At 36.9% G+C, this 25865-nt stretch overlaps 6 protein-coding genes across 10 annotated transcripts; 2 read left to right on the forward strand and 4 right to left on the reverse strand.

The window, feature by feature from the left end:
• Window positions 1-2: 2 nt before the first annotated feature.
• On the reverse strand, window positions 3-7885 carry hagh (hydroxyacylglutathione hydrolase). Of its 4 annotated transcripts, XM_082163410.1 has the most exons (10): window positions 6596-6612; window positions 5440-5572; window positions 5103-5266; window positions 4969-5033; window positions 4740-4857; window positions 4094-4202; window positions 3328-3431; window positions 1710-1811; window positions 1540-1619; window positions 3-829 (listed from the first exon to the last, which is right to left on the reverse strand). In XM_082163410.1, the coding sequence occupies exons 3-10, from the start codon at window positions 5205-5207 to the stop codon at window positions 730-732; spliced, it is 783 nt and encodes a 260-aa protein (XP_082019536.1). In that variant the 5' UTR covers window positions 5208-5266; window positions 5440-5572; window positions 6596-6612; the 3' UTR covers window positions 3-729. The 4 variants fall into 4 exon arrangements, with proteins under 4 accessions (XP_082019536.1, XP_082019538.1, XP_082019535.1 ...); XM_082163412.1 differs by lacking the exons at window positions 5440-5572; window positions 6596-6612 and adding an exon at window positions 7748-7885; XM_082163409.1 differs by lacking the exon at window positions 5440-5572 and having other exon boundaries at window positions 6596-6754.
• On the forward strand, window positions 7362-8435 carry fahd1 (fumarylacetoacetate hydrolase domain containing 1). The gene has a single exon (XM_082163450.1). The coding sequence runs from the start codon at window positions 7604-7606 to the stop codon at window positions 8261-8263; it is 660 nt and encodes a 219-aa protein (XP_082019576.1). The 5' UTR covers window positions 7362-7603; the 3' UTR covers window positions 8264-8435.
• Window positions 8436-8959: 524 nt separating this feature from the next.
• Window positions 8960-14324, reverse strand: msrb1a (methionine sulfoxide reductase B1a). The gene is made up of 4 exons (XM_082177301.1): window positions 14168-14324; window positions 12411-12553; window positions 10184-10298; window positions 8960-9788 (listed from the first exon to the last, which is right to left on the reverse strand). The coding sequence occupies exons 1-4, from the start codon at window positions 14220-14222 to the stop codon at window positions 9769-9771; spliced, it is 333 nt and encodes a 110-aa protein (XP_082033427.1). The 5' UTR covers window positions 14223-14324; the 3' UTR covers window positions 8960-9768.
• A 733-nt stretch (window positions 14325-15057) lies between these two features.
• ndufb10 (NADH:ubiquinone oxidoreductase subunit B10) lies at window positions 15058-17699 on the forward strand. The gene is made up of 4 exons (XM_082164336.1): window positions 15058-15288; window positions 16980-17118; window positions 17201-17340; window positions 17532-17699. The coding sequence occupies exons 1-4, from the start codon at window positions 15141-15143 to the stop codon at window positions 17615-17617; spliced, it is 513 nt and encodes a 170-aa protein (XP_082020462.1). The 5' UTR covers window positions 15058-15140; the 3' UTR covers window positions 17618-17699.
• A 2000-nt stretch (window positions 17700-19699) lies between these two features.
• rps2 (ribosomal protein S2) lies at window positions 19700-22382 on the reverse strand. Its single transcript, XM_082143823.1, has 8 exons — window positions 22364-22382; window positions 21469-21606; window positions 21157-21246; window positions 20584-20691; window positions 20320-20493; window positions 20080-20239; window positions 19900-19991; window positions 19700-19820 (listed from the first exon to the last, which is right to left on the reverse strand). Exons 2-8 carry the CDS (start codon window positions 21601-21603, stop codon window positions 19740-19742), a joined length of 840 nt encoding a protein of 279 aa, XP_081999949.1. The 5' UTR covers window positions 21604-21606; window positions 22364-22382; the 3' UTR covers window positions 19700-19739.
• A 562-nt stretch (window positions 22383-22944) lies between these two features.
• Window positions 22945-25400, reverse strand: LOC309479723 (immunoglobulin superfamily member 6). Of its 2 annotated transcripts, none has more exons than XM_082143918.1 (6): window positions 25218-25400; window positions 24486-24806; window positions 24307-24404; window positions 24109-24162; window positions 23434-23541; window positions 22945-23271 (listed from the first exon to the last, which is right to left on the reverse strand). In XM_082143918.1, the coding sequence occupies exons 1-6, from the start codon at window positions 25327-25329 to the stop codon at window positions 23212-23214; spliced, it is 753 nt and encodes a 250-aa protein (XP_082000044.1). In that variant the 5' UTR covers window positions 25330-25400; the 3' UTR covers window positions 22945-23211. The 2 variants fall into 2 exon arrangements, with proteins under 2 accessions (XP_082000044.1, XP_082000045.1); XM_082143919.1 differs by having other exon boundaries at window positions 23434-23580; window positions 25218-25399.
• Window positions 25401-25865: the final 465 nt, after the last annotated feature.

The following is a 25865-nucleotide window of genomic DNA, read 5'->3' on the forward strand; positions in this document are numbered from 1 at the left end:
TGTACATTTATATTAAAACTTTATTCAGTTTGAATGATTATAATTAAATCTTCTCTTTGTTACTTCTGATGACTAGTGCAAGATTGGCTGAAATGAGACGAAAAGCTAAAAACAAGTATGCAGTGTTCAATATTTTCTACATTCAAAATCATTCAGAAACATCAAAATAAATGCAGTTCAATCAAATGCAATTTTCTTATGGACATTAAAACGCATCAAATTAAATTTAGCTGGAAACACCTCGCTTTGTCAACATCTCAAAAATAATTCTTTTTGATTTACAAAAAAACATTGCACATTAAGACGAAACATTCTGAAAATAAAACTATAATTTAACCACACAACATTGGTTCAGACATGGCCTGGATCCTTCCAAAAATAAAACTTACGCAAGTTTACGTAAATAAAAGCTTGGCCTACAGCACAGACCTAGTACATTTGGATTTTTTTGAAATGCAAATCGACGGCATTAATGTATTTTTTAACAACATTATCTGTTTTTGTTTGATCTATTTCTTGTAACAATGATTTAAATACATTGTTTTGCAGGTTAACATTCCTGTGTATTGCTCATTGAAGATGATACGCTGCCCAAAAATTGTGCTTTTGATATAAATTAAGCATGTGTAAAAAAAAAGCAAGAGTTTATGCATGTGCCTCATGTCCTGCTATTGTTAGTGAAACGATGAGCGTAGTGGCGATGACCATCGCAAAGACAAGCCTAAACACTCAGTTCTTCGGGACTCTAAAGCTGTCCTTCTCCTTACGGATACTTTTCATGGCTTCAATCGGGTCACTGGTCCCAGCATGCTCCTGTACCGACTTCTCTCTGAAGTGCAAACACAAAGATGTGAAAAAAAAAAAAAAAAATCTTAACATTTTCCAATGTCTGATTTGTTAACATTAGTTATTAATGCATTAAGCAACATATTTGTACAGGATTTATTAACCTTTGTTAATATTAGCTAAAAAAACAGAGTCCATGTTCATTTTAGTTCACAGTGCATAAACTAATGTTAATAGACAACTCTTTATATAAATGTATTAGTAAATGTTGAGATTATCATTAACAAAGACTAATAAATGCTGTAAAATTAATTGTTAGTTCATGTTAACTAATGTAGTTTACTAATGAAAACTTATTTAATACGAAATTACATTTTAAATAATGTCCTTAAGCATTTTAACATAGATTTAAAAACAATACTTTTTATAATTCAATTTTTTATAATAAAAAATACTTTTTTCTATTTTATTTCTATTATTATTATTATTTTATTTTTTCTCTTAATGTTTTTAAATAAGTTCAAACCAATGCTTAAATTTTAAAGTTAACTCGTATGTCCAGATAATGTGAAATGCCCCCCAAAAAAGTGAAGTTCAAGACAGTCTATATATGTTGTACAGTACTGTGCAAAAGTCTTAAGGACGTTAGTATTTTCATCCCAAAAAAATGGTTTTAAGTGAGTTACTTCTATCTTTTGCTGTAGATATAAATAACTGTATATTTAGTGTATATTTGGGAATGATTTGACATACCTCACTCTCATGAAGGGGTTAAATGTGAACTCATCAGCCACCGTAGAAGGAATGGTCGGCTCTCCGTTATCGTATTTTTCCTAATCAATGTAAGACAAGGTTATTCAAACACATGTACTATGATAGTATTTGCAACACAAGTAAATGAATGTTAGAGAAGAGTTAAACACCTTAGCCCATGCCAACTTTGTCCGGACGGCCTCGTTTTTTGGTTCGACGTGCCGTGCAAATTTCAGATTATTGATCGTGTACTCGTGCCCACAGTACACGCGCTGAAACCAGAGGAAATTGTGAGTTTTAGAACATGCGACTTATATGAAAATGATGTCATTAATGACTCACCCTCATGTCATTCCAAGCCCGTAAGACCTCCGTTCATCTTCGGAAAACAGTTTAAAATATTTTAGATTTAGTCCGAGAGCTTTCTGTCCCTCCATTGAAAATGTACGGTATACTGTCCATGTCCAGAAAGGCAATAAAGACATCATCAAAGTAGTCCATGTGACATCAGTGGGTTAGTTAGAATTTTTTGAAGCATCGAAAATACTTTTTGGTCCAAAAATAACAAAAACTACGACTTTATTCAGCATTGTATTCTCTTCCGGGTCTGTTGTCAATCCGCGTTCACGACTCTGCAGTGACGCCTGATGTAAGACGCGTTATCTGGTGCGCCCGAGTCTGAGGGAGACGCACGCTGTAAACAAAACAATCTTCGCAAACATGTCTAAGGATTTCGACACAGAGGAAGACTTGCATTTTTTTCGTCAGTGTTTTTTTTGCAGTTTCAGCGTCTTACGTCAGCAGCGTCACTGCGGAGTCGTGAACGCGGATTGACAACAGACCCGAGAATAGAGAATACAATGCTGAATAAAGTTGTAGTTTTTGTTATTTTTGGACCAAAATGTATTCGATGCTTCAAAAAAATTCTAACTAACCCACTGATGTCACATGGACTACTTTGATGATGTCGTTAATACCTTTCTGGACATGGACAGTATACCGTACATACATTTTCAATGGAGGGACAGAAAGCTCTCGGACTAAATCTAAAATATTTTAAACTGTGTTCCGAAGATGAACGGAGGTCTTACGGGCTTGTAACGACATGAGGGTGAGTCATTAATGACATAATTTTCATTTTTGGGTGAACTAACCCTTTAAAGGGTAACTCTCGCCAAAATGCAACCTAGGGTCTTTTTGTTAATCTCCCCGAATCAAACATTCGTGTAAAAGCATAATTAGAATGGAAACGCCACTTTTAAGATTGACCGTATTTTCGTTTTCGGCCTTTTGAATGGGAGTGCTTGGGGCACGACTATGATAGCATCAAAAATCGCTATTTTTAAAACACTAAGAAGGCTCGACACAACATGAAACTTTGCTCGAAGTATCACCAGGGGGTCTACACATGAACTCGAGCGTTGAGAACATTGTTTGTGTACACAGAGTTAACTAAAAAGAAAGGTTTTAAAAAGAAATACTTCAAGCAAAGTTTCATTCACTCCCATTCAAAAGGCAATTTGACCGAAAACAAAAATGCGGTCAATCTTAAAAGTGGCGTTTCCATTCTAATTATGCTATTAAACGAAAGTTTGCCTCGGGGAGATTAACAAAAAGACCCTAGGTTGCATTTTGGCGAGAGTTACCCTTTACTTAAAACGTGTTTTTGTTTTGTTTTGTTTTTACAGTAAGAGTTTAACAGCATTTATTGCTTTAAAATTAAATGTTCAGTGATATTTTACAGCACAAAGACAGAGATTTGAGTTTAGAGTTTAGGGGAATTGTTACCGTCTCTGGAGGAAGACGGCCTAAAACCTCGATCAGGGCTTTGTACATCTCATCAGCGGTACCCTCAAAAAACTTCCCGCAGCCGGCCACGAACAGAGTATCTCCTATTCAGAATGTGAAAGTAATAAGAAAAGAAAAAAACTGCTTGTCAATACAGCTCTACAAAGTGTGCATATGTCAGACTGGCAGAATAGTTTTTGTAGTCTCTGCTCAAGTTTTTTTTTAAATTGTTAAATCGTTAAAGAATTATTATTTACTAAGTGTACACTACCGTTCAAAAGTTTGGGGTCAGTATGAATTATTTTTATTTTTAAAGAAATTAATATTTTTATCCATCATGGATACATTAATTTGATAAAAAGTGACAGTAAAGACATTTTTAATGTTACAAAAAGTATACATGCTGATCTTTTGCACTTTCTATTAATCAAAGAACAACATTCTTAGGACGTCAATCAATCAGAAGTGTTTCTTGAGCATCAAATCATCGTATTAGAATGATTTCTGAAGGATCATGTGACACTGAAGACAGGAGTAATGATGCTGAAAATTCAGCTTTGATCACAGGAATACATTACATTCTAAAATATATTAAAGTAGAAAACAGTTATTTTAGATTGTAATAATATTTCACAATATTACTGTATTTTTTATCAATTAAATGCAGCATTGGTGAGCAAAACAGACTTCTTTCAAAAACTTTTTTTTAAAAAAAGTCTTACTGAACCCAAACTTTTGAACGGTAGTGTATGAAAATGTGTCTTACCCGTAAACACAGCTGGTGGTTCGGTGCTGTTTTCTTTTGTTACAAAATAGCAGATGTGGCCGGTGGTGTGACACGGCGTAAACAAACACTTTACATTCAGAGAGCCCACCTGGAACGATCAAACAGTCTGAAATGTGTCCAGCGGTATGAAGCGCATGGTCCTGATTGGCTAAGCTGCTTTCAAAGCCAATCTGTGCCATTCAAAAGTTTGGGGTCAATAAGATTTATTAATATTTTGTAAGAAATCTCTTCTGCTCACTAAGGCTGCATTTACTTAATCAAAAACAGTAATATTGTGAAATATTATTACAATTTAAAATAACCGTTTTCTATGTTTATCTGTTTTAAATTGTATATTCCTGTGATGTCAAAGCTGAATTTTCAACATCATGTCACATGATCCTTCAGTAATCATTCTAATATGATGATTTGATGCTCAAGAAACATTTATTACCATTATCAATGTTGAAAACAGTTGTGCTGATTAATCATTTTTTGAAAACCTTTTTTACAGGATTCTTTGAGATCTTTAATGTCACTTTTGATCAATTTATCACATAAAACGATTAAATTCTGTAAAAAATAAATAAATCTTACTGACCCCAAACGTTAGAACAGTAGTATATATTATATAAACCAGACTTACTTTGAAAGTGTTGTAGTGTGTGACTTTCTGAGTTAAAGCTCCCACTCGGTCATCTCCTCCGTACACTGTCAGTCCCGGCATGAGCTTCACCAGCTTCTCATTTCCTCCAGCGTGATCCCTGGAAGTTATGAAACATCACCTCTAATTCCACAATCAAACTGTCATATTAGTGTGCATGGGCTGCATACATACCACAGAATGATTGGAGTTTATTACAGGTCTGACTTACCAGTGATGATGTGTGGTCAGGACAGTTTTGAGCTTCACGCCATGCTTTTTGACCGCATCTACAACCTGAGACAGATGACAATTATGAATCCATGCGATGCAGAATGTGTAATATAAACAATGAGATATTCTTACTTTCTGGGGCTCTACTGGATCGACGATGGCTGCCTCCTTGGTGTCTTCATCGATGAGGAGGTACATGTAGTTGTCGGTGAGCGCAGGAAGCAGTTCGACCTTCATATCTGACTGTTCCACCAGAGATGATTTCCTAAGAACGGAGTGAAACCAGGCTGTAGGAACTTCAAAACAGAGATTCGGGATCAGGAAATGTTCTCGCTTGTAGAACATACATGTATATTCATAATTTAAAAACGTGAAAAAAAAAGTACCATGGCTACATAACATAGTTGTTACCAAAATACCAGTTACTACAATTTGAGATAATGTAGAATACATTTTACATCATTTCTACCTGAGAAATTTGGTCATTTATGCTCATAAGTTCCTGGTAGTCGACCTTGTCTAAGTTTCTGCGGAACTGGTTAGGCTCATTATCCACGTAACAGAAGTGCTTCACCAGCTTGACTACAGTAAACTGGTTCGACCTGTTTTTCCAATGTTAAAATGCAATTAATCCAAATGACAAAAAAAAAAAAAAAAAACATAATTCTGAAACTTCTCATTCAGTTTGAAGGAGTTCCTACATTCTTATATTATGATTATACAGTTATGGTAACAATTACTACAGTAACTGTAGTATTTCGGTGGAAACTACAGTTAATTGTATTGGTAGTAATATTGTGAAACATTATTGCAATTTGAAATTCTATTTGAGCTGAATTTTCAGCAACATTACTCCAGTCTTCAGTGTCACATGATCATTCAGAAATCAGTCTAATATGATGATTTGATGATCAATAAACATTTATTATTATTATCATCAACGCTTTTTTTCATGGCTCTTCGATTAATAGAAAGTTCAAAAGAACAGCATTTATTTAAAACAGAAATTAAGTTTATTTACTGTCATTTTTGATCAATTTAAGTTTGAGACCTTACCATTATAAAAATGTAGGTAATTAAACACTTCTCTATAATTTATGGAAAATGCGTATATATTGTGAGAAAATTGTTTAATGTTTTGATGCTGGTTTAGTCATTTTCTCCCAATTGCTTCTAATGCAATACTGTAAAATATAATGCAAGGCGTATTATATAATTGCAATACGGGTCAGTTAACACCAAAGTGCGAATTAAGAAATCTTTGATAAATGGTTTTACAACTTTTAATTGCACAACGCAGAACAAACATAAAGCACGAAGTGTTTACACTTACGTCACTCCACACGCACGACATGGAAAGTGTTGCATTTTGCCTTTTACATGAACACTAATCAAGAATGCGTTATATCTATTCATGCCACATGTCATGCTCGATGACATACGTCAACAGCCAAGATGATGTAACTCCGCACTGTTTAGGGAACACTTCTTTTACTAGATCAAAACACTGACTGCCATTACACCAACGGTTCTGTGACAGCACTGACATATGGATGCATATGCATTTCGATAAATAAGGCATTCTTTCTGCTCATGCGCGAAGGAAGATCCTCGTGTAAACATACCGAGTTTATGCGCGACAACAGCTCCGAGAGCACCGAGAGTGCAGGCACTCGCCGCCAGTGTCCTGAACCGCATATCAGGACTTCAGCTGTCTGATATTACAGCCAGCACAGGGAGGAGGAAGTAGAAGGTCTGGTTTAAAGTGCAAAACAGCCCACTTTTTAACTTTGACCCCTCGATTAACCAATCCAATACGAGGGAGTGTCGCGCGCTCAGTAAATCCACGCTGTTTTAGAGGTTATTTACGAATCCTACTATAGTGAAGGCTTGGCCGTTTAATCAGGACTCATGTCACATGACCTAATTAATATTCAAAAACAGCCATAACAATACAATACAATACAATACAACGTACTTAAGTAAGCCTCTATATAAAAAGATAAAACAATTAGAAAATAAAAACATTTAAATTAGAACAAAAGACAAAATTTTTATATTTTATTTACAAATATTATGAGGGATGGAACATCAAACAGTGACACTTTTAATGCAATTAATTCAAATATATATTAATAATATCCATAAATATAAATCCATAATCCATAAATCCATATCCGTTTTGTTGATGCAAACAATAGAAATGCAAAAAAGTTTATGCAAGCAATAGAAAACAATACAAAAATAGCTAAAGACTTGGGAATGTCACTCGAGCTTTTGTCATTGGATGGCCAAACTAGGAGCGTCAGCAAAACCTAATTAATATTCAATAACGCAGCTTTCGCCATTGGACAGATTTCAAGAACTCTTTCTCAGACTCAATTAATATTCATAAGGTAAGCCTTTGCCGTAGTAGGATTATTGATATCGCTTTTCGGGCTTCGTGATTGTGATGGACTTCTTCAAGGCAAATAATGTTTCTTGGACTTAACTCCAGACAATCGTATCGGTTTCTTGATTGTTCTATTTGCACTAGATGTAAGTTACATATTTCGTAATGTACTACTAACGCGTCTCATCGCCCTCCGTTATCAAGCGACCAAAGGTCATTTTATTTCCGGCTGCAGGACAAAATGAGCACGAGGAATATTGTTCGCTTTTGGGAATGGGGAAAGAAAATAATATGCGTCGGGAGAAACTATGCAGATCACGCCATCGAACTCAAAAATGCAATTCCCAGCGAGCCTGTGCTCTTCCTGAAGCCACCGTCTGCTTACATTAGGGAAGGGTCTCCTATTCTGGTCCCCTTCTACACCAGCAATCTCCACCATGAAGTTGAGCTCGGGGTGGTCATTGGTAAAGGAGGAACTGCTATTCCTCAGTCTTCAGCCATGGACCATGTGGCTGGATATGTGTTATGCCTGGACATGACAGCTCGAGACATTCAGGACGAATGCAAGTCCAAAGGTCTTCCATGGACCCTGGCCAAAGCTTTCAACACCTCATGCCCCATTAGTGACTTCATCCCCAAGGAGAAGATCCCAGACCCTGGGAGCATCAATCTGTGGTTGAAGGTGAACGATATCCTGAAACAGAGTGGAAGCACATCCCAGATGATCTTTTCCATCCCATTTCTCATAAACTACATCAGTGAGATCATCTCTTTGGAAGAAGGCGATCTCATTCTCACTGGGACCCCTAAAGGAGTGTCAAGCGTCCAGGAACATGATGAACTTCAAGCTGGGATTGATGGCATTGTGACTATGACATTTAAAGTTGATAGAAAAAGTTGATTTGATCATCGAGAATTAACATTCTTGAGTCGCAAATTGCTGCAAAGCACAAGCATTTTGATTTGTTTTAAATGTGAATACAGTGTCTGACAATGACACATTCTCTGAATGGGAAACGTTGTATAATGTTTAATCTTTTCTAAATAAAAAAGATCTGACTGTATACATCATATTTTGTGGTCATCTCATGCTATTTTCATTCTGCAAAATGACCTGTGGCTGATTTGCTTTCTCACTTTCAAGACCCCTGGCCTTTGGAAGTTACAATGTGTACTATTTAACGGGACAACATGTACTTTAATCAGAGAAGCTTTGTTTTTCAAATTGACTAATTATTGCATACTGTAGATCAGTTACATCAATAAACATGAAAAACAGCAGCTCAACCACACATGTAGGAAAATCTATTCTCAAATGTCACCTTTCAGTAGCCATTTAAGTTGATGCTGACACCAGAAAATTGATATGGTGCATAGTTACACACACACACACACACACACACACACACACACACACACACACACACACACACACACTGCTACAAAGACTGTAAATTTGTCTTTATAGGTTCAAAGTATCAAGTTCTATATTCATTCCCATAAACAATTTATTTACTAATCCTGTTTTTTAAAGATGTTTAAGGGGGATTTTAAACATCTCCTGGGCTTTTCATCAATATGTAACAACAGAAGCAGGTTAAACATCAAACAAGTTTAATGATTGAAATCTTTTCTAGTGAGCACATAAGCAGTGATATACAGAAACAGCAGGACGTTTCCAAAAGTTGATCTTATGGCATTGTTCTAAACATGTAAATTATTTAAAGTGGTAAACATTTTAAAGCTGATCTCCACATGACCAAGTGAGTCTGCAGAAATGATCATGTCAGTATTTAGGATCCTTGTTATCAAGTCACCAAGAAATACACATTAAAAGTAACTATTGATCTATAACAGGCAAACTTAAGATAAAATGTGCACTAGCATTCAAAAGTTAGAACTCGAGTCAGTATACGGTTATTATTATTATTATTATGAAATAAAGAACTTACTTTTAAATAAAGAATGTTAATGATTTCTGAAAGATTATGTGACGCTGAAGACTGGAGTAATAGATTACACTTTAACATATTTAAATAGAAAACAGTTCTTTTAAATTATAATGATCAAATAAATACAGCATTGGTGAGCAGAAGAGAATTTTATTTTAAAAAAATGTAAAAAATCTTAATGACCCCTAAACTTTTGAACGGTAGTGTATATTGTGCAGAGTACAAAAGATTTGATCTGGCATAGTTGTGCGTATTGATTGATTGGTAGTAGCAGTTATTGGGAGAAAGCTTCTTCATGTTTCCCATGAGGCTGTTTTACACATCATCACTCTGAACGTTCCTCTGTGGGCTTTTCATCAGAGTGTTTCATTCACCATCCACACGGTAAACACATCCAAGCTTCTCCATATGCTCTTACTGAAACATCCTTCCATGCCTATCCAACCATCTGGCTCTACTGCTGCTCATTCTTGACTGTGGAAGAAACAACTGTATTAATAAAAGACATACTGTACATAGATAGAAGCAGCTTACTTGAAGAAATACAGCATATTAGTATGTATTGAGATCATTTTAACCATTAGTTTACAAATTCAGATCACATTCACACATTACAAATTCTATCACAGTGGCACATTAGATATTTTATTTTAGAATTATTATGGCACATTATTTAATAATAATATACATCTAAATACAGTCAACATTTGAAGTGGATCAAAACCTTTCATCAAAGTTATAGATGAATTTTGAACGATACCCGTTCTTGTCTTAGGACAACTTTGATGAACTTTTTTTGATCCACTTCAAATGTTGACTACTGTATAATAATACAGCCTACTTGTATTGTTTGTTGTAAAAGTGTATACCTTTAGGAATGAACTTCAGAGAGCTGCTGAATATTCAGAAGCGCGAGAGGCCGCGCTTGGGTCCGTCGTCCACAAACTCGTGGCCAAGACCATTTCCACACTTACCACATTTAACCTGTAAAAGATGTCACATGATTCATTGTTCACATTCTTCAGATAAGAGATTCAAGGCCTGTTCACACCAAGAAGGATATCTATAAAGATAACTATATTAGCATTCACACTAATGCACGATATCATTCTTTTTATTATAAGCGCGCTCTGCAGTTTTGTCGTCTACCCCTTTAAATGCTCCAGGATGGATTCTGATTGGCTGTCAATGTTTTTATCGTTCATCAGCTGGGAAAAAAATTGTTCTGAAAGTGATTTCAACGATATTGTTTCTCTGTGTCGTTATCATTACAGTTGTGTTGTGGACTCTGCTATTCTTCTATATTTAGAACTACATTTTTATCATTATCTTCATAGTTATCATTCTTGGTGTGTGAACGGGCCTTAAAGGGAAAGTTCGCGCAAAAATGAAAATTCTGTCATCAATTAGTACGTTTACAATCACAATGTCTCCAACTACAATTAGTAGTCACCCTCAAGTACGGTTGAGCTTCTGTTTACCATATTTGTGTGCTCTATATACGTCCACTGATCAATGTTTATATGTGAATAAAAGCCTAAATTAAATCTGTTCATTATAAAGCAATTGTGTCTTGTAAGAACTCTTGAGAAGAGCTTTGGGTGAATAGTCTTTCAATGGAGGGGCAATTTTTATAAAATTGTATAAAAATATCTTCTTTTGAGTTTCGAAGACGAACAAAAGTCTTAGGGGTTTGGAATGATATGAGGCTTAGTAAATTATTTTAAAAAAATCATTTTTGGGTGAACTATCCCTTTAACAACTTTATGCTGCCTTCACATGCTATCAGAAAGCTCCTACTTCCCACTTCTGATGTCGTGATTACGAGCTTGTCGCATTCAAGTGATTTGTTGTCGGAAAGAACAGGAATCTTGTAGGACACCAGGTTTATTCTTGCCTATTTATTGGGACATTCTTATTAAAGCCAAAAGGATATTTAGCGTCCCATTCAATGACAACCATATAAACACTCACCGTGCTCATCTATAGTCATCTTGCTGACGATTCTGGAATTTAGGTCAAATACAGCCTATTTGAGCTGTGTATAAAACATACAATATGCTTCAAATGATTACTCAAGATGTAAATACACACGACTTTAAAAGCCCCCTGAAATCAAAATTTTTGTTTTTTTAGCTCTTAGGATGATTATGTTAGCCTTAATGTTATAAATAAGCTGGTGTGTTCAAAAGCAATGACAGAATTCGCATTTAGGAGATATAAGCACTTAAAGGGATACTCCACTTTTTGGTACCATTGACTTCTATAGTATATATTTTTTCCTACTATGGAAGTCAATGGTACCAGAAACTGTCTGGTTACTGACATTCTTCTAAATATCTTCCTTTCTGTTCAGCAGAAGAAAGAAATTCATACAGGTTTGAAACAACATGAGGGTGAGTATATGATGACAGAATTTTCATTTTAAAGTGGAGTATCCCTTTAAGATATTAACTAAGGGTTATAAGAGATATCTCTCACTTCTGCTAAAATGGATCACGGATTTTTATGACATCACCGAGGACTTCAGCTTCTCATCACATCTTCTGTCCAATCAAATGCCACAGGCACGTCTGAAAGCGAGTAACTTTATAAAACTGGATTCAGTTCGATTTGGTGAACTGGTTCGACCGTTTCACAAAAAAAGAACCGGTTCAAAAGAACGATTTGTTCACGAACTGTAAATAGCTAGAATTAATTCGCACCTCTAACGTTACTATTGAATCCAACGTATCAGCGCTCGGAATCGTTTCCATGGTGCTGTCAAGTACGAATAAACGCTATTGGCTATTTGAAAAGGGGGAGGAGCCATTCAAATATGTCCCACCTTAGCTTCCTGTTTCAGTGGAAATTACGTCAACGCATCATACAAAGCTGTGCGTTTAAAGGCACTTCAGTGGGCCTTTATGGCTCGCCCAACTCGGGAACTTGGGTATCAAAATTATCCCCAAACTTCCCAGAGTTGTAAATACAACTTGAGCTTTTAACTAGGAAACACCTATTCCCATAGCACGTAAAGGCAGCATTAAATGCTCAATGAAATCGTGATGCACTGCAGGAGTTCTTCTACAGACTGGAAACCACTTTAACTTTTACCTTGTAAGCGCCCCGTCTCTCCAAATGTTTTGACACACTGTTTTCATGGATGGTTTCTGTGAAGGCTGGCCAGGGTGATGAATGCTCATATTTGGATCTGCTGGAGAACAGCTCATATCCACATTCAGCACAAACATACATGCCTGCAGGATAAAAAAAACACACACGCAAGCGGTTGGAATAAGATTCAGATGATCTTCCTTAATAACCCACTATAAAGTTACTGACCCACTATTCACTAATAAGACTATTCAAAAACATTGTCTTGTAGTAAAAAAAAGATACACTGATGAACCAAAACATTATGAGCAGTCACGGGTGAAGCGAATATCGTTGATCATCTCCTAACAAGGACACATATTAAGATCTGGGTAGATTACATAGAAAGCAAACAATCAGTTCTTGTAATCAACATGTTGGATGCAGGAGAAATGGGCAGGAATAAAGATCTGAGCGACTTTGACACGGGCAAAATTGTTCTGGCAAGGCGACTGGGTGAGGATGAGTGCACGTCTCATCAGTGCACGAGGGCATTGGGGAATGAACGCTGTCCCGTCTGGTCTGAGCCAACAGAAGGTGTACAGTGGCACACAACATTTTAATGATGGTCATGGGAGGAATGTGTCACAACACACCGTACATCACACTCTGCTGCGTATGGGGCTGCGTAGACACTGACCAATCAGAGAGATGATGACCCCTGTCCACCGGCGAAAGTGCCTATATGTGTCTGCAAGTGTCTGAACTGGACCTGGACCTTAAAGCAGTGGAAGAAGTTCGCCTGGTCCGACGAGTCCTGTTTTCTTTTACATCATGTGGATGGTCTCAATAAATCCAGTTTAGTCTGGTACGTGTGCAGCATTTACCTGGGGAAGTGATGCATTGTGGGATGACGACGGTGGAGGGAGTGTGACGCTCTGGACAATGTTCTGCTGGGAAACCCTGAGTCCGGCCATTCATGTGGACGTAAATTTGACACGTGTCATATACCTAAACATTGTAGCAGACCAGGTACACCCCATCATAACACTGGTGTTCCCTGGTGGACGTGGCTCTTTCAGCAGGATAATGCACAATGCCACACTGCACACATTGTTCAGGAATGGTTTGAGGAACATGATGAAGAGTTCAAGGTGTTGCCCTGGCCTCCAAATTCCCCAGATCCCAGTCCAATTGCACATCTGTGAGATGTGCTGGACCAACAAGTTTGATCCACAGCGACTCAACATTGCAATCTACAGGACTTAAATGATCTGGTGCTAACGCCTTGGTGCCAGAGACCACAGCACCCCTTTAGGGCTCTTGTAGAGCCCACCTCGGCTGGGTCGGTGCTGTTTTGGCAGCCCGCAGTGGGCCAACAGCATATTAGGCAGGTGTTCATAATGTTTTTGCTTATCAGTGTATTGCTCACTTCTAGTTCATGTTAGCTAATACATTAATTAATGTTAAAAATTTGACTTTAATGTAAAGTGTTACCGATTAAACTGATCACTGAGACTTAAAGATGAAGAAAAGCAACTTGCATAAACATAAATTAACCTTTAATGTTACATTTTTATTGATGCTTGACAATTTTAAATGTAAAAATAAACTTGTCAAAAATAGTCGAGAACCAAGCATACAAGCACCATGTATGATAACTTTAAAACAAGACATTCCCATAGTTTTACTAATCACATAACACAAGTTACATATGCGCTTACATAAGTTGCCTTGTTTACACATGTTATACAGTAGCTACATCGGGGTCAACTTACCAGTCTCAAAATGATCTTTATAAAACTCCCCTCCGGAGAACGAACAGAAAGACATGACTACGCAGACTGTGGTGAAGTTAAAACGAAGGACGGTAACTTGTGTATCAACTGGTGCTTTGGTTCAGTGTTAAATGGAAGAAGCGTGTCTGTACCACGTGATCACACAATCGCGACTGCACACTTGTGTCAAACAATCACATGGTGGCAGAATTATTTATTTATTTATTTTTTATATCACAAATGAGCCACGATATTATTGCAAAATAATAGTTTCTCAACCATAAGAACCAACTACTACACAATAGACATCAGCTATAGTCTAGACCACATACATAACAAAACCACACAAACATCTATTCTGTGTAACATAACTACACAAATTACATCCTACTTAAACTTATTAAACCTATTTTAGGTGATTTTGTAAATATAGACGAGTAATTGCTGAGATTTTTTTTTATGAGTAAGAACATAGATATCATGAGTAAGAATGCCAGATTTAATGGGAAGCCTTAAAATTACTTTATAAAACCCTTTTTTTTTTTCTTTTTTTTTTTACATATTGTAATTGACTTTGTTGTAGTTTTATAATTGAGAACTTTATGTATTAATGTCTCAATGCATTTTTTTGAATTAAAAATATATATTGTACAGTAGTAGAACGACGACATCTATTGGTAGAAAATAATATTTACGTGTATAACCTTTCACCTTCAACCTGGCAGTTAATAAATTAAACGAGGAGAAAAAAAAGGCAATTTCATACAGATTAATAGCATTAGTTTCATGTTTTTAAATAGAAATTATAAAAAAATGTTTAAAAGTTATTTCCATTCAGTTTATTAATCGTAGCCGATCGTAGCTCGGTGACCTTTCTCGCCATGTTTTGTGAACCGCGCATGCGCACTGAGAGACGGGAGCTTGAGGTCGATTAAAGGGTTTTTGAAATTTCCATTTCAATTAATGGTCGAAAATGCCGGAGGATCACGACAAAGATGTGTATCCACAGCCTCCCCGCCAGACTCCTGTGGTGGATAAACAAACTACCCTGCCGAATCCAGCTTTAATACTGTCTAAGCTCTTCTACTACTCGGTGGATGTGCCAGTGACCAAATTCAGAGGTGACGTGCATTTGAGACTGTTTACATCTTCTTATTCATCCAGTTTCACATATAGTAGCCTTTGTAGTGTGAAAAGCACATTCTGGACATACATTTGTGTATGTTATGGTGAACGTATCTATCTATCTATCTATCTATCTATCTATCTATCTATCTATCTATCTATCTATCTATCTATCTATCTATCTATCTATCTATCTATCTATCTATCTAGTTTAGGGTCCAATTCTCATTAACTAGTTTCTTATTAGCATGCATATTACTAGGATATTGGCTGTTTTTAGTACTTAAAGCACATATTAATGGTTTATTCTGCAGGAACATATTCTACATCTCTTAATCCAACCCAATAAATTACCTAAATTTAGCAACTACCTTACTAACTATTTATAAGCAGGAGTTTATTGAGGCAATAGTCGTAGTTAATAGTGAGAATTGTAATTTAATCTAAAGTGTGACAAAAAAAAAATTGTCGCAAATTATGAATATTATAAAACAGTATTGCAACTATTTTAAACATATAAAAAATAGATATATATTTTTTAACAAATTAAATGCCGAAAAGCACTTATTCTGTGTTATCCTGAAGTTCAAACAATAGAGTATGGTGCTGGCAACACCAATACCATGGGTTCGCTTCCCAGCAATATTAACATGCATGCATGCATGAAGGAAGGAATAATAATGTATTCCTTTAATTCAGTTTATACAAAGCAGTGCAGAATGTAAATATCCTCACTGCGTAGCTTAAAAACGTACATTAAAAAAAAAAGTTGGTTTTTATAATAGCAATGCAATGCATTTTGGTTTCGTTTCAGTTTTGTTTATTGTCATTTCAGTCAAATACAAGTATATATTAGAATATTCTGCAGTGCAAAACTGTATGGAGAAAAAGATTAAAATATCTCTAGTCATCGTTAACAAAACTGTAACAATCAATATCAGAACAATATATTCAAACAAAGGATATGGATTTTGTTACTACCGTAATCACATTTTAGGGCGTTTTCACACTTGGCAGGTTTGGTTGGATTAAAACAAACTCTGGTGCGATTGCTCCTGTTAGTGCGGTTCATTTGAATAAGTGTGACCGCTGCCATCTGAACCCTGGTGCGCACCAAACAAGCGGATCGAGACCCCTGAAAAGATGGGTCCCGCTCTGTTTCCAAACGAACTCTGAACATAACTGAACAACTGAAATATGAACAACACAGACCAAAGACATCGAACCAAAAACAGTAAACGCGTCACAAAATATGACCCTAAAAAGGACCGAATGCACAAGAATACCTGTTTTTTCTCGTCATAGTCGTGATGTTGCCCATTACAGTTCAGTACAGGCATCAGAACAGAAGCAGATCTTCATTTGTGTGTGTGACAAAGGGATTCCTGCCACAGTTTTGACTCCTTTACACACACAGCATTGTTTAGGATGTTCGGTAAGTTGCGTCATGAAATATACGCAATATAAGCCGACCAATCAGGTTGTGAACATATCCCTATGCCTTTAGGTTCAGTGTTAAAATGCCAATGTGAACGCTAAGCGGACCAGGACTACATTTTTTTTTTTTTTTTTGGTCCGAACCAAGCGAACCGAACTACAAGTGTGAACACACCCTAAAATCTACTTTGCTTGTAATTCTTGATCCTTACTTTATTGCCCTCCTGGTTTTTTTTGTTTGTTCTACCAGGTATTATCGAAGGCATCCAGGGCGATAAGAAGTCCCACTACTACCATCAGAAGTTTCGCCGTGTTCCTGAGCTGACTGAATGCCAGGAAGGAGATTATCTGTGCTATTATGAGGCCGAGATGCAGTGGAGGAGAGACTAGTATGTTCATCAAAGTAGCATTGTTCATATATCTCTATTTTTGCACACAATCGTTATCTTTTTCTTTGAATTTTGTCTGCAGTAAGGTGGATCAGGAGATCGTGAAGGTGATCCAGGAGCGTCTTCGGGCCTGCCAGCAGCGCGAGGGTCCCAGTTACAGACAGAACTGTAACACAGAACTGAAGCAGTTTGATCAAGTGTCCAAGGCCTTTCAGTTACGCTGTGAGTATTCTGTCAGGTTGTAATGTCTTATGCGCAATTAGCAGTGGTCAATACATAACACAATGGGACAAGTCCAGTTGTAATAGGTGTTGTCTAAAAACTACTTTTCAGTTGACAATGAAACCAAAGCTATGTTTATATGAATGTACCGGAATTAGTATTCCAGCTGTTAACTTCATTATTTCTTCTAGACGGGGACCTCGGCGCGTACGCCAGCGGACGAAAGTGCTTGATGAAACAGAAGGAGAGGATGATGGCAGAGACACAGAAGGCCTAAACCTCCTGTCCTTCAGCTTTTCTATGTCCGTCTCTCTCTTACCTGTGTATCAAAGTGTAAAATAAAGTTTATTGGAAAGTGACTTCTGAGTAGCTGTTATTTAATAGAATCCTGCCAGTGTCAGAGTTACTTTATAGATTACTATATCATGTACTGTATGTATCGGTGCTTATATGCCATTTGCTGGATAGAGTCGGTGTGAAACGGAGGTTGAAATAGTCAGTGTTGGGGAGGGGATAACACTAATGCGAGTTACATAATCAGATTACTTTTTTAAAGTAGCCAGTAAAGTAAGACATTACTTTAAATTTACAACAAAATATCTTAATTACTTTAAGTAAGCAAGTAAGTAAGATACTGTTTTCCCATGTATTGACTGACAGTGCTTGTGTGAACTCATCTCATTTACTTATCTCTCGCACAAAAACACATTCAGTATTCCTCAAAATGAAGAAAAACAGTGAAATGCAAACACAAACCTGCAATAATTAAATATACACAAATATACTTTGTATTTAATCTCACTTTATTAGCCAATGTCTAATGCCAATTGTCCAATTGCTGCTGACCTTCGATGGTCCAATTCAACCATACTAATAACCCAAATTACTTTAAATAAACAGCACAGTTGTGTTAATTTTATTACTGAAGTAAGTGTATTAAAACTCCAGCATCCTAGTCTTCTTTAATCCAGAATGGCAGCACAGCTGAAAGGTTTGTTTGAACTGCTTTACTGTACAGGCATGAATTAATATTTCCTTCAGCCTGAGGCTTATTCATATCACATTTAGTTTGATAGGGTCTTTACATTTGGCAAAATATAACTTTAAAAAAAATAATTAAAAAAAAAACAAGCAAGCCCAGGTGAGGCTAAGTAACGGAGCACATTACTTTCCATAACAAGTAACTAACCCAATTAGTTTTTTAGAGAGTAGTGCAAATTGCAATATTGTATTCAATTACTTTTAAAAGTTACTTTCCCTAACACTGGCAATAGTCGTCTTTTCTTTATTAATAATAATAATAATAATTATATATTAATAATAAAAATAATGCGCACAAATAAATCACTTATAAATACTGTAATAATTAAAATAAGAAATTTGATTTTATGGCGATTTCAAAATCTGTCAATACACTTATCTATAAAGATATATATAACAGATCAAATGTTGGCATTAAAAAGGTTTGGGGGGGGGGGGGGGGGGGGGACGTTTTCGAAAGAAATGTAATACTTCTATTCAACAAGGCTGCATTAAATTGATCAACAGTGACTCGAGGGGCAATTGAAAATTGAATGTCCTTCAAGATGGCATCCTTTGATCGGTTTACAGTGTAGTCCTAAATTCTGTGACCCTAGTAGGCGCTGTAGTGAGAGTAGAGTTAGCTCAATACAGCTCCTTCTAGGGTCACAGGCTGGACAACAGAGCGAGTAAACAAGCATCAATGAGTATTGATAAACACCCTATATGGCAACAGCATGACCTAGTGCACAGCACTGATTTATGCCAACTAGTATAAAATTAGTTTTGCATATCAAGGACTATTATATTCTAGGAATTTAATGAATTTAGCTTAATGAAAATATTTCCCCAGTGTTTGTAGTAATTAAAAGTCAAAAGGCAAAGTTGCTTTGTGTCATTAGACAGTAGGGCGCTTAAAGCCCCTTTAGCCATTAAGATCACAATATAGCATGCATATTTAATTTTAAACTAGGGATGCATGATATATCAGCCAACATACGTCAGACGCTATTTGTTAATTTTTAATGTTATTGGTCCGATAAGAAAACTGGCAGATATATTAAAGCCAGGCTATATAATCAGGCTCTCAAATTATATAAAAACTTGCATTTAGATTTATCGACCAATATATCAGGTATCGGCTTTCAATTATAAAGAATTATCGGTCAATTTTCATATGGGTGTATCCCTATTTTAAACCACCTAAATATATTACCTGAGCAATGTAACTTGCCCATTTTGTTGGGAGCTTTTGGTATGCAGATCAGATACAATCCAGCAACTTTGTTACTGCTATTACACAACTTTAATGTCAAACAGAACACAGACTCAAAAGATGTTTACTTTCTGGACTTTTATTTCAATCCATTGTACAAAATTTAGGAGGGTGCCGGAATAGCTCCCTGAGTCCTCTGAACAGAGACCCTGGTGTGAGTCTTGGCCAGATGATCAGTGAATTCCTGAAACAAAGGAGATACTTTAGTTTCAAACGACAATGCATTTGTGAAAAAGAATAACGTCTGGAAGTGCGTGCATTACCTGGTAAGGAGACTTGGCAAACACGGTTTCCTTCCAGAGATCAGGGGTCAGGTAGCTGTAAGTCTTCGAGATCGCATCGAAGGTGGCCTTGGCTGCAATGAAAGACAGCAGTTTTTAACACTGATACACCCAAGCATGGACCATTGTATCCTGAAACGGTTTTCAAAACAAGCCCCTCACCAAAGTTGCCCAGAGTGGCGGTGCAGCCCCTGGCAGATGTGTAGCAGTCATCGATACCAGCCATCATCAGCAGTTTCTTGGGCACGGGAGCAGACACAATGCCGGTACCACGGGGAGCGGGAATGAGACGCACCAGGACTGAACCACAGCGACCGGTCACCTAACCAAACACATTCAGTCAATAAACATGCTCCAATTCAAACCAAGCCAAATAAAACCCAACAACCTTTGAAGTCTCACCTTGCACGGCACTGTATGTGGTTTTCCGATCTTGTTACCCCAGTATCCTCTTCTGACGGGAATGATGGACAGTTTGGCCAGGATGATGGCTCCACGGATAGCTGTGGCTACCTCTTTGGAGCACTTCACTCCTAGACCAACGTGGCCATTGTAGTCACCAATAGCGACAAAGGCCTAAAGATTGAGAATCATGAGCGATTATGAACCAGCTGTAAGAAGTGAAGAACCAGATGAACATTGAACACTCCGGCAGAAGGAAGTCACCTTAAACCTGGTGCGCTGACCAGCCCTGGTCTGTTTCTGGACAGGCATGATCTTCAGAACTTCATCTTTCAGTGCTGAGCCCAGGAAGAAGTCAATGATCTCAGACTCCTACAGAAGAGAAGAGTATCAAGTTTAGCAAAAAGCTAAGCATTTTTATGTCACTTAATGAAGGTCTTTATAACTTAAGTCATGAAACTAAAGCAGCAACATCTCTTTTCTTCCATACTGTGATGTACATCAGAGTATATAATGGATTGAAAAACACATGGTGGGATTGGTTCTACACAATTGCTTGTAATTAAATATTTGTAAAGAAATCTCAGTCCCTCCATTGAAAGTCTGTTCACCCAAAACATTCAAAATCTCTTCATTTGTGTTTCAAAGATGAACAGAAGTGATACGGATTTGAACAATTTTCATTGTTGGGTAAACTCTAGTTATGATATTGATTAAACTTTACATGCTTATTTAAAAATAAAATAAAAAGGAACGCATGTGTAGATGAATTGTTCACTTCAAGATCCATAACACGACTTTTGAAAATAAGTTTCACTTTCATGTCAATTTTAGTACCTTGATTGGCAGAGAATACAGATAGATTTCCTCCAGGGTCTTGATCTTCATATCCTTCACCAGACGACCAAGTTTGGTCACAGGAACCCACTATATGAAACAAATTATTATTCATAAGAATATAGAAACGGAAGCTACAGATAGGCTATACAACACTGACATATACTGGCATGAGAAATACAGACCATGTGGTACAGCTTAAATAAACAACCGAAAAGTACAGGAAGCATGCATTCAAAAATACCTTTAGCAAAACATTTATACATGCCAATTCATAACAGTCAAGGGAGTAGCAGTAAGGCCATGCTTTACCTCTTTATCCTCAGATTTGCCTCCCCGGGCACCGCGGCCTCTTCCACGGCCTCTGCCGCGACCACGACCGCGACCCCGGCCGCCAGCGCCGAAACCTCCGCGAAAACCTCCTCTACCACCGGCGTCGTCCGCCATTTGCTAAAAACAATAAAAAATAACATCTCCATTATAAAAGTGACGCTTAAAGCCACACCGTGGACTTTGTGACCTAAAGAGTTGACGCATACAAGTTATTTTAAATGATTCCTCAGGCCAATATACAGCGTTTGACACTATTAATGCTCCGAGCGGGGCTGCCCTCTTGAAATACCGCCTATGTAAGTTTGGAGAAGACGGACCGTCGTTGGCCAGGTCATGTGACCTGGAGAACGTATCGCTTTACGGCCATCACGTGACCATAGGCTCTGATATACTCATGGAGCAGACTTTTGCGACAGTGCTGCGGCGCTTGTGGCCTCTAGGGGCGCTAGACGTGAAAGTTACAGGTCTAGCGCCCCTAGCGCCCGCAAAAGTTCCGCGGTGTGGCTTTAATGTGAGAGACACATGTCAAGCATAAATGCACATGCATTACAATCAACTTGTTTGCAAATATATGAGCCATTATAGCCATAGTCAATAATTGTGTAATTAACAGGAATGATGAGGAATCATATAATACAAGAACGCATATTAAGACTAAATGACTATCTACACCAGTTCTCCGCCATTTTGAGACCGTCTAATATTAACTGCTCTAAAATAATATTTCTGTTCAATTCATAAGACTCATTTTGGTATCGCATTGTAAGCAAACCGTACAGATATATTTTATATACAAATGTAAAGTTTTTATTTTACGATTGCGGAGATAAAAGCAGATTCTGTTAAGCAGCGACGTGCACCCGTATCTACTTACGTGATGTGTATTCAGGAAGAAGAAGGCCGCACGAGAGTTCGAGGAGGATTTATTCAAGTGGAGTCCTCGCGAGATTTCATGTTGGCCACTTGCAGTTGAGAGATCTGTCAAGAGATGGTCGCTCGAGCAAATAGCATAGGCTAGGTACAAGTAATGCCCATAAAGATTATGAGAAAGAAATATGTTCTGAATTAGATTGTAAATTGTTGGTAAAAGTAAGCAGAAAATTAAATCCTGATTTGTGCAAAACGTATTGTGCCAATGTTTATCTCCAGAATTCTCCACTTCAGTGGCTATATATAACTTTTCAGTTTCATTCTCATCTATATTCTGAAAGTTTTGGGGTTTGTTTGCCAGGTTTTATAGCCTATATCATTTTATTCATAAACACATGGTGAAAATGTATTTTTGTATGGCTGTTGACAGTATTTTCTAATTTACTGAGTGATAAAAAGAGAGCCTACACCCACTGTAAAAACCTTTAACTTCAATGTCAACCAAATAAAACATGAATTTTGAGCCTAGTGCATATTTAATTAGACATTGCCTCATTTGCAAATTTAAACAACATTCCAGAAAACTTGTTATATAAATGTTTTTATTATTTAAATGTTTACTCAATTCACATGGTGTCTTGCTGTAAATGTAGTCACTAGTATACATTAATACAGTTTACAGTGTAATTGACATAGGAAGAGGGCTCACATTAAATGCAAAACATGAAGAAAGTCATCAAAACTTCACAATTCTGGGTCTCCGCAACCACTTTCCCTAAAATAGCTTGCAGGTTTGCAGGAAGCTGCAGGTTTTAGATCAGGATCAGCAGGACATTAGGCATTTGTTTTCTTTTACTCATCAAGATTTTGGTAAACATCTTCACTATGGTTTATATTTTGAAGACCTTTAGACTGTGGGGAAGATTGAAAATAAATGTTAGGCTATAACAAGATGTTTTGGTACAGTAATATGACAGTCTTAAAACTCCACAAGGAGAGTGTTAGCTACAAATGAATATTAATTTGCTTAAAAATATGCATGTGTGTTGTAAAAGAATAGCCTGAAGTGAAAACCTTGTCTTGGGAAACTTCGTAGCGCGCCTGAAATTTGTCACCACTTAAGTTCCTCTTGCACAGTTCTTGCACCACTCCACTGAAAATCACTTGTCTAGCAGAGTCCTCCTGAAAACATCCACACTTTTGACAATAACATACTGTACGCTACCGTTCAAAAGTTTGGGGTTGGTAAGATTTCTTTTTTTATGGTTTCCACAAAAATATGACAATTTTTTATAATGGTAAGGTCTCAAACATATATATTTTTAAAGAAATGACTAGTTTTATTCAGCTTGGGCGCATTAAATTGATCAAAAATGACAGTAAAGAAACTTCATTTCTGTTTTTAATAAATGCTGTTCTTTTGAACTTTCTATTAATCGAAGAGCCCTGAAAAAAAAGCATTGGTGATGATAATAATAAATGTTTCTTGAGCATCAGATCATCATATTAGAATAATTTCTGAAGGATCATGTGACACTAAAGACCGGATTGGTTTCGAATTAGCAAATGTAGCTGCCGAGTAAACAGACTTAAAAGGGACTTTGGTTTTTACTCTATTTGATCAAATAAATGCAGCCTTGGTGAGCATAAGAGACTTCTTTCAAAAGCATTAAAAAATTATTCCCGCCCCCAAAATTTTAAGTTGTACTGTATGTTTCGCTATTGTGTATAAATAGGGTCAAACAATACCTTTTTATTAGTTTTACTCCATCTTCTTTTAAAAACTGAGTCGAATTGTCCAGTCTATCGATTAAAAAACAAACATTTTTTAATTATTTAAATTGCATTATGAAAAAGTACTTTGAGAATGTAGTAAAATTCTGAGCATTAAAATGCTTGTTTAACAGCATTATAACTGCATTACTTTCTGTAACTTTAAAAGTGCACCTTAATGCAGATGAGGATGCCCAGGACGAGAAGGCTGTAGACACTCAGCAGGACAAGCAGTGTCAAAAGCAGTGTTTGAGGGACGTTTAAGCCCCTCTCTGGACACAAAACAAGAATGATATGTGTAACACAATAGAAGGGTCTAATGGGGTCGTGCTGAATCTTCTGCTAGTGCTTACCTGACACTTTCAAAGTGGTTCCCTGTCCGATTGCCTGCCCCCGACTTTGAGTCACTATCAGCAGAGCCGCTGCACAGTAATACACCCCACAGTCTGCTTTTGACAAAGAGCTGATTTCCAGATCATGTTGCTCCAGTTGGTACTTCTGAGGCTGGTTTGACAAATCAATCTGGTAGTGAAAGTCTTTCCGGAACACATACCAAGAGATTTGAGGTGTGAGTTGACAGGATACATTGACAGAGCAGGGAATAGAGACAGACTGTTGCTCTTTTTTTCTCATGAGCATCGTTGGCTGTTGGACATCTACCACACATCCTCTGACTGTAAAAATTCAGAATATTGTTTTATTAAATTGAATACATTTAATTGCTGATAGTTCATATTATTAATATTTCATAGCCCAACTAATCAAGTATTTTTTTTATTTTTTTTTATGTATTCTAAGTATACACTCTTAAAAGGTTAGGCTATTTATCGGCATCAATGGTTCACCTTTAACATCCATGGGAACTTGCATTGCACTAAAGGTACTTTAGAGTGGAGAAAATTCCTTTACTAAAATGTTCTTCACACTAAGAAAAAAAAAATGTGTTCTTTAAAAAAAAAAAAGAAGAAGCATTTTAAAAACCCAAAATTGAATCGCGGCTTCTATGGCATCACTGTGGAAAACCCCTTTCGGAACGTTTCTTTAAGAGTGTACGTATATCATTGATAAATTCAATCTCTGCTCACCTAATCTCAAAACAAGAATTGCGATGGTGAAGAGGAAACCAAAGTTCATGTTGATGTCACAGTTGTTTGTGGCTCCTGTATCTCTCTGATTGTCTTTCAATTTGTTAGTCATCCGAACAAAGGTCTCACGCTTAACTGAGAAATAAAACCAGAACTGACTTGTAGAAATGAGAAGTAACAGACCCATCCCCTCGGTTCTTCCTTCCTTGTGTAAGACTTTGTCACCACATCTTATAGTGACATGTGAGTAATTGTCACGTTCTGTTGTGTTCGAACTTTTACCCCCGGTTTCACCGACTAGGCTAAGTCTAGTCCCGGACTAAAATGCATGTTTGAGCTATTTCAACCAAAGCGACTTACCTATCTTATAATATGTCACTGCCATTGTTTTGTCTCAAGATGCACCAGTAATGTTTTTTTTCTAAGGCACGTTTGAACTAAATTCTAAGCCCTGTCTGCATGTGAAATGGGGTATTAGGCCTATAATATGCCTAGTTCAGACTACACGACTTTAAAAGTCAGCAGATCGCTGTGCTGTTCTACGGAGACCCTGTCTGGAAAAGTCTAAAGGGTGGTGGAAAAAATATGTGGATGGGAGGAACAAATATTTTTCAAAGCTTTTGCGTTCTCTTGCAAAGATATTTGCGT

Source organism: Leuciscus leuciscus (genome assembly GCF_965113295.1).
Source record: "Leuciscus leuciscus genome assembly, chromosome: 1".
In the NCBI taxonomy this organism is placed as follows: domain Eukaryota; kingdom Metazoa; phylum Chordata; class Actinopteri; order Cypriniformes; family Leuciscidae; genus Leuciscus; species Leuciscus leuciscus.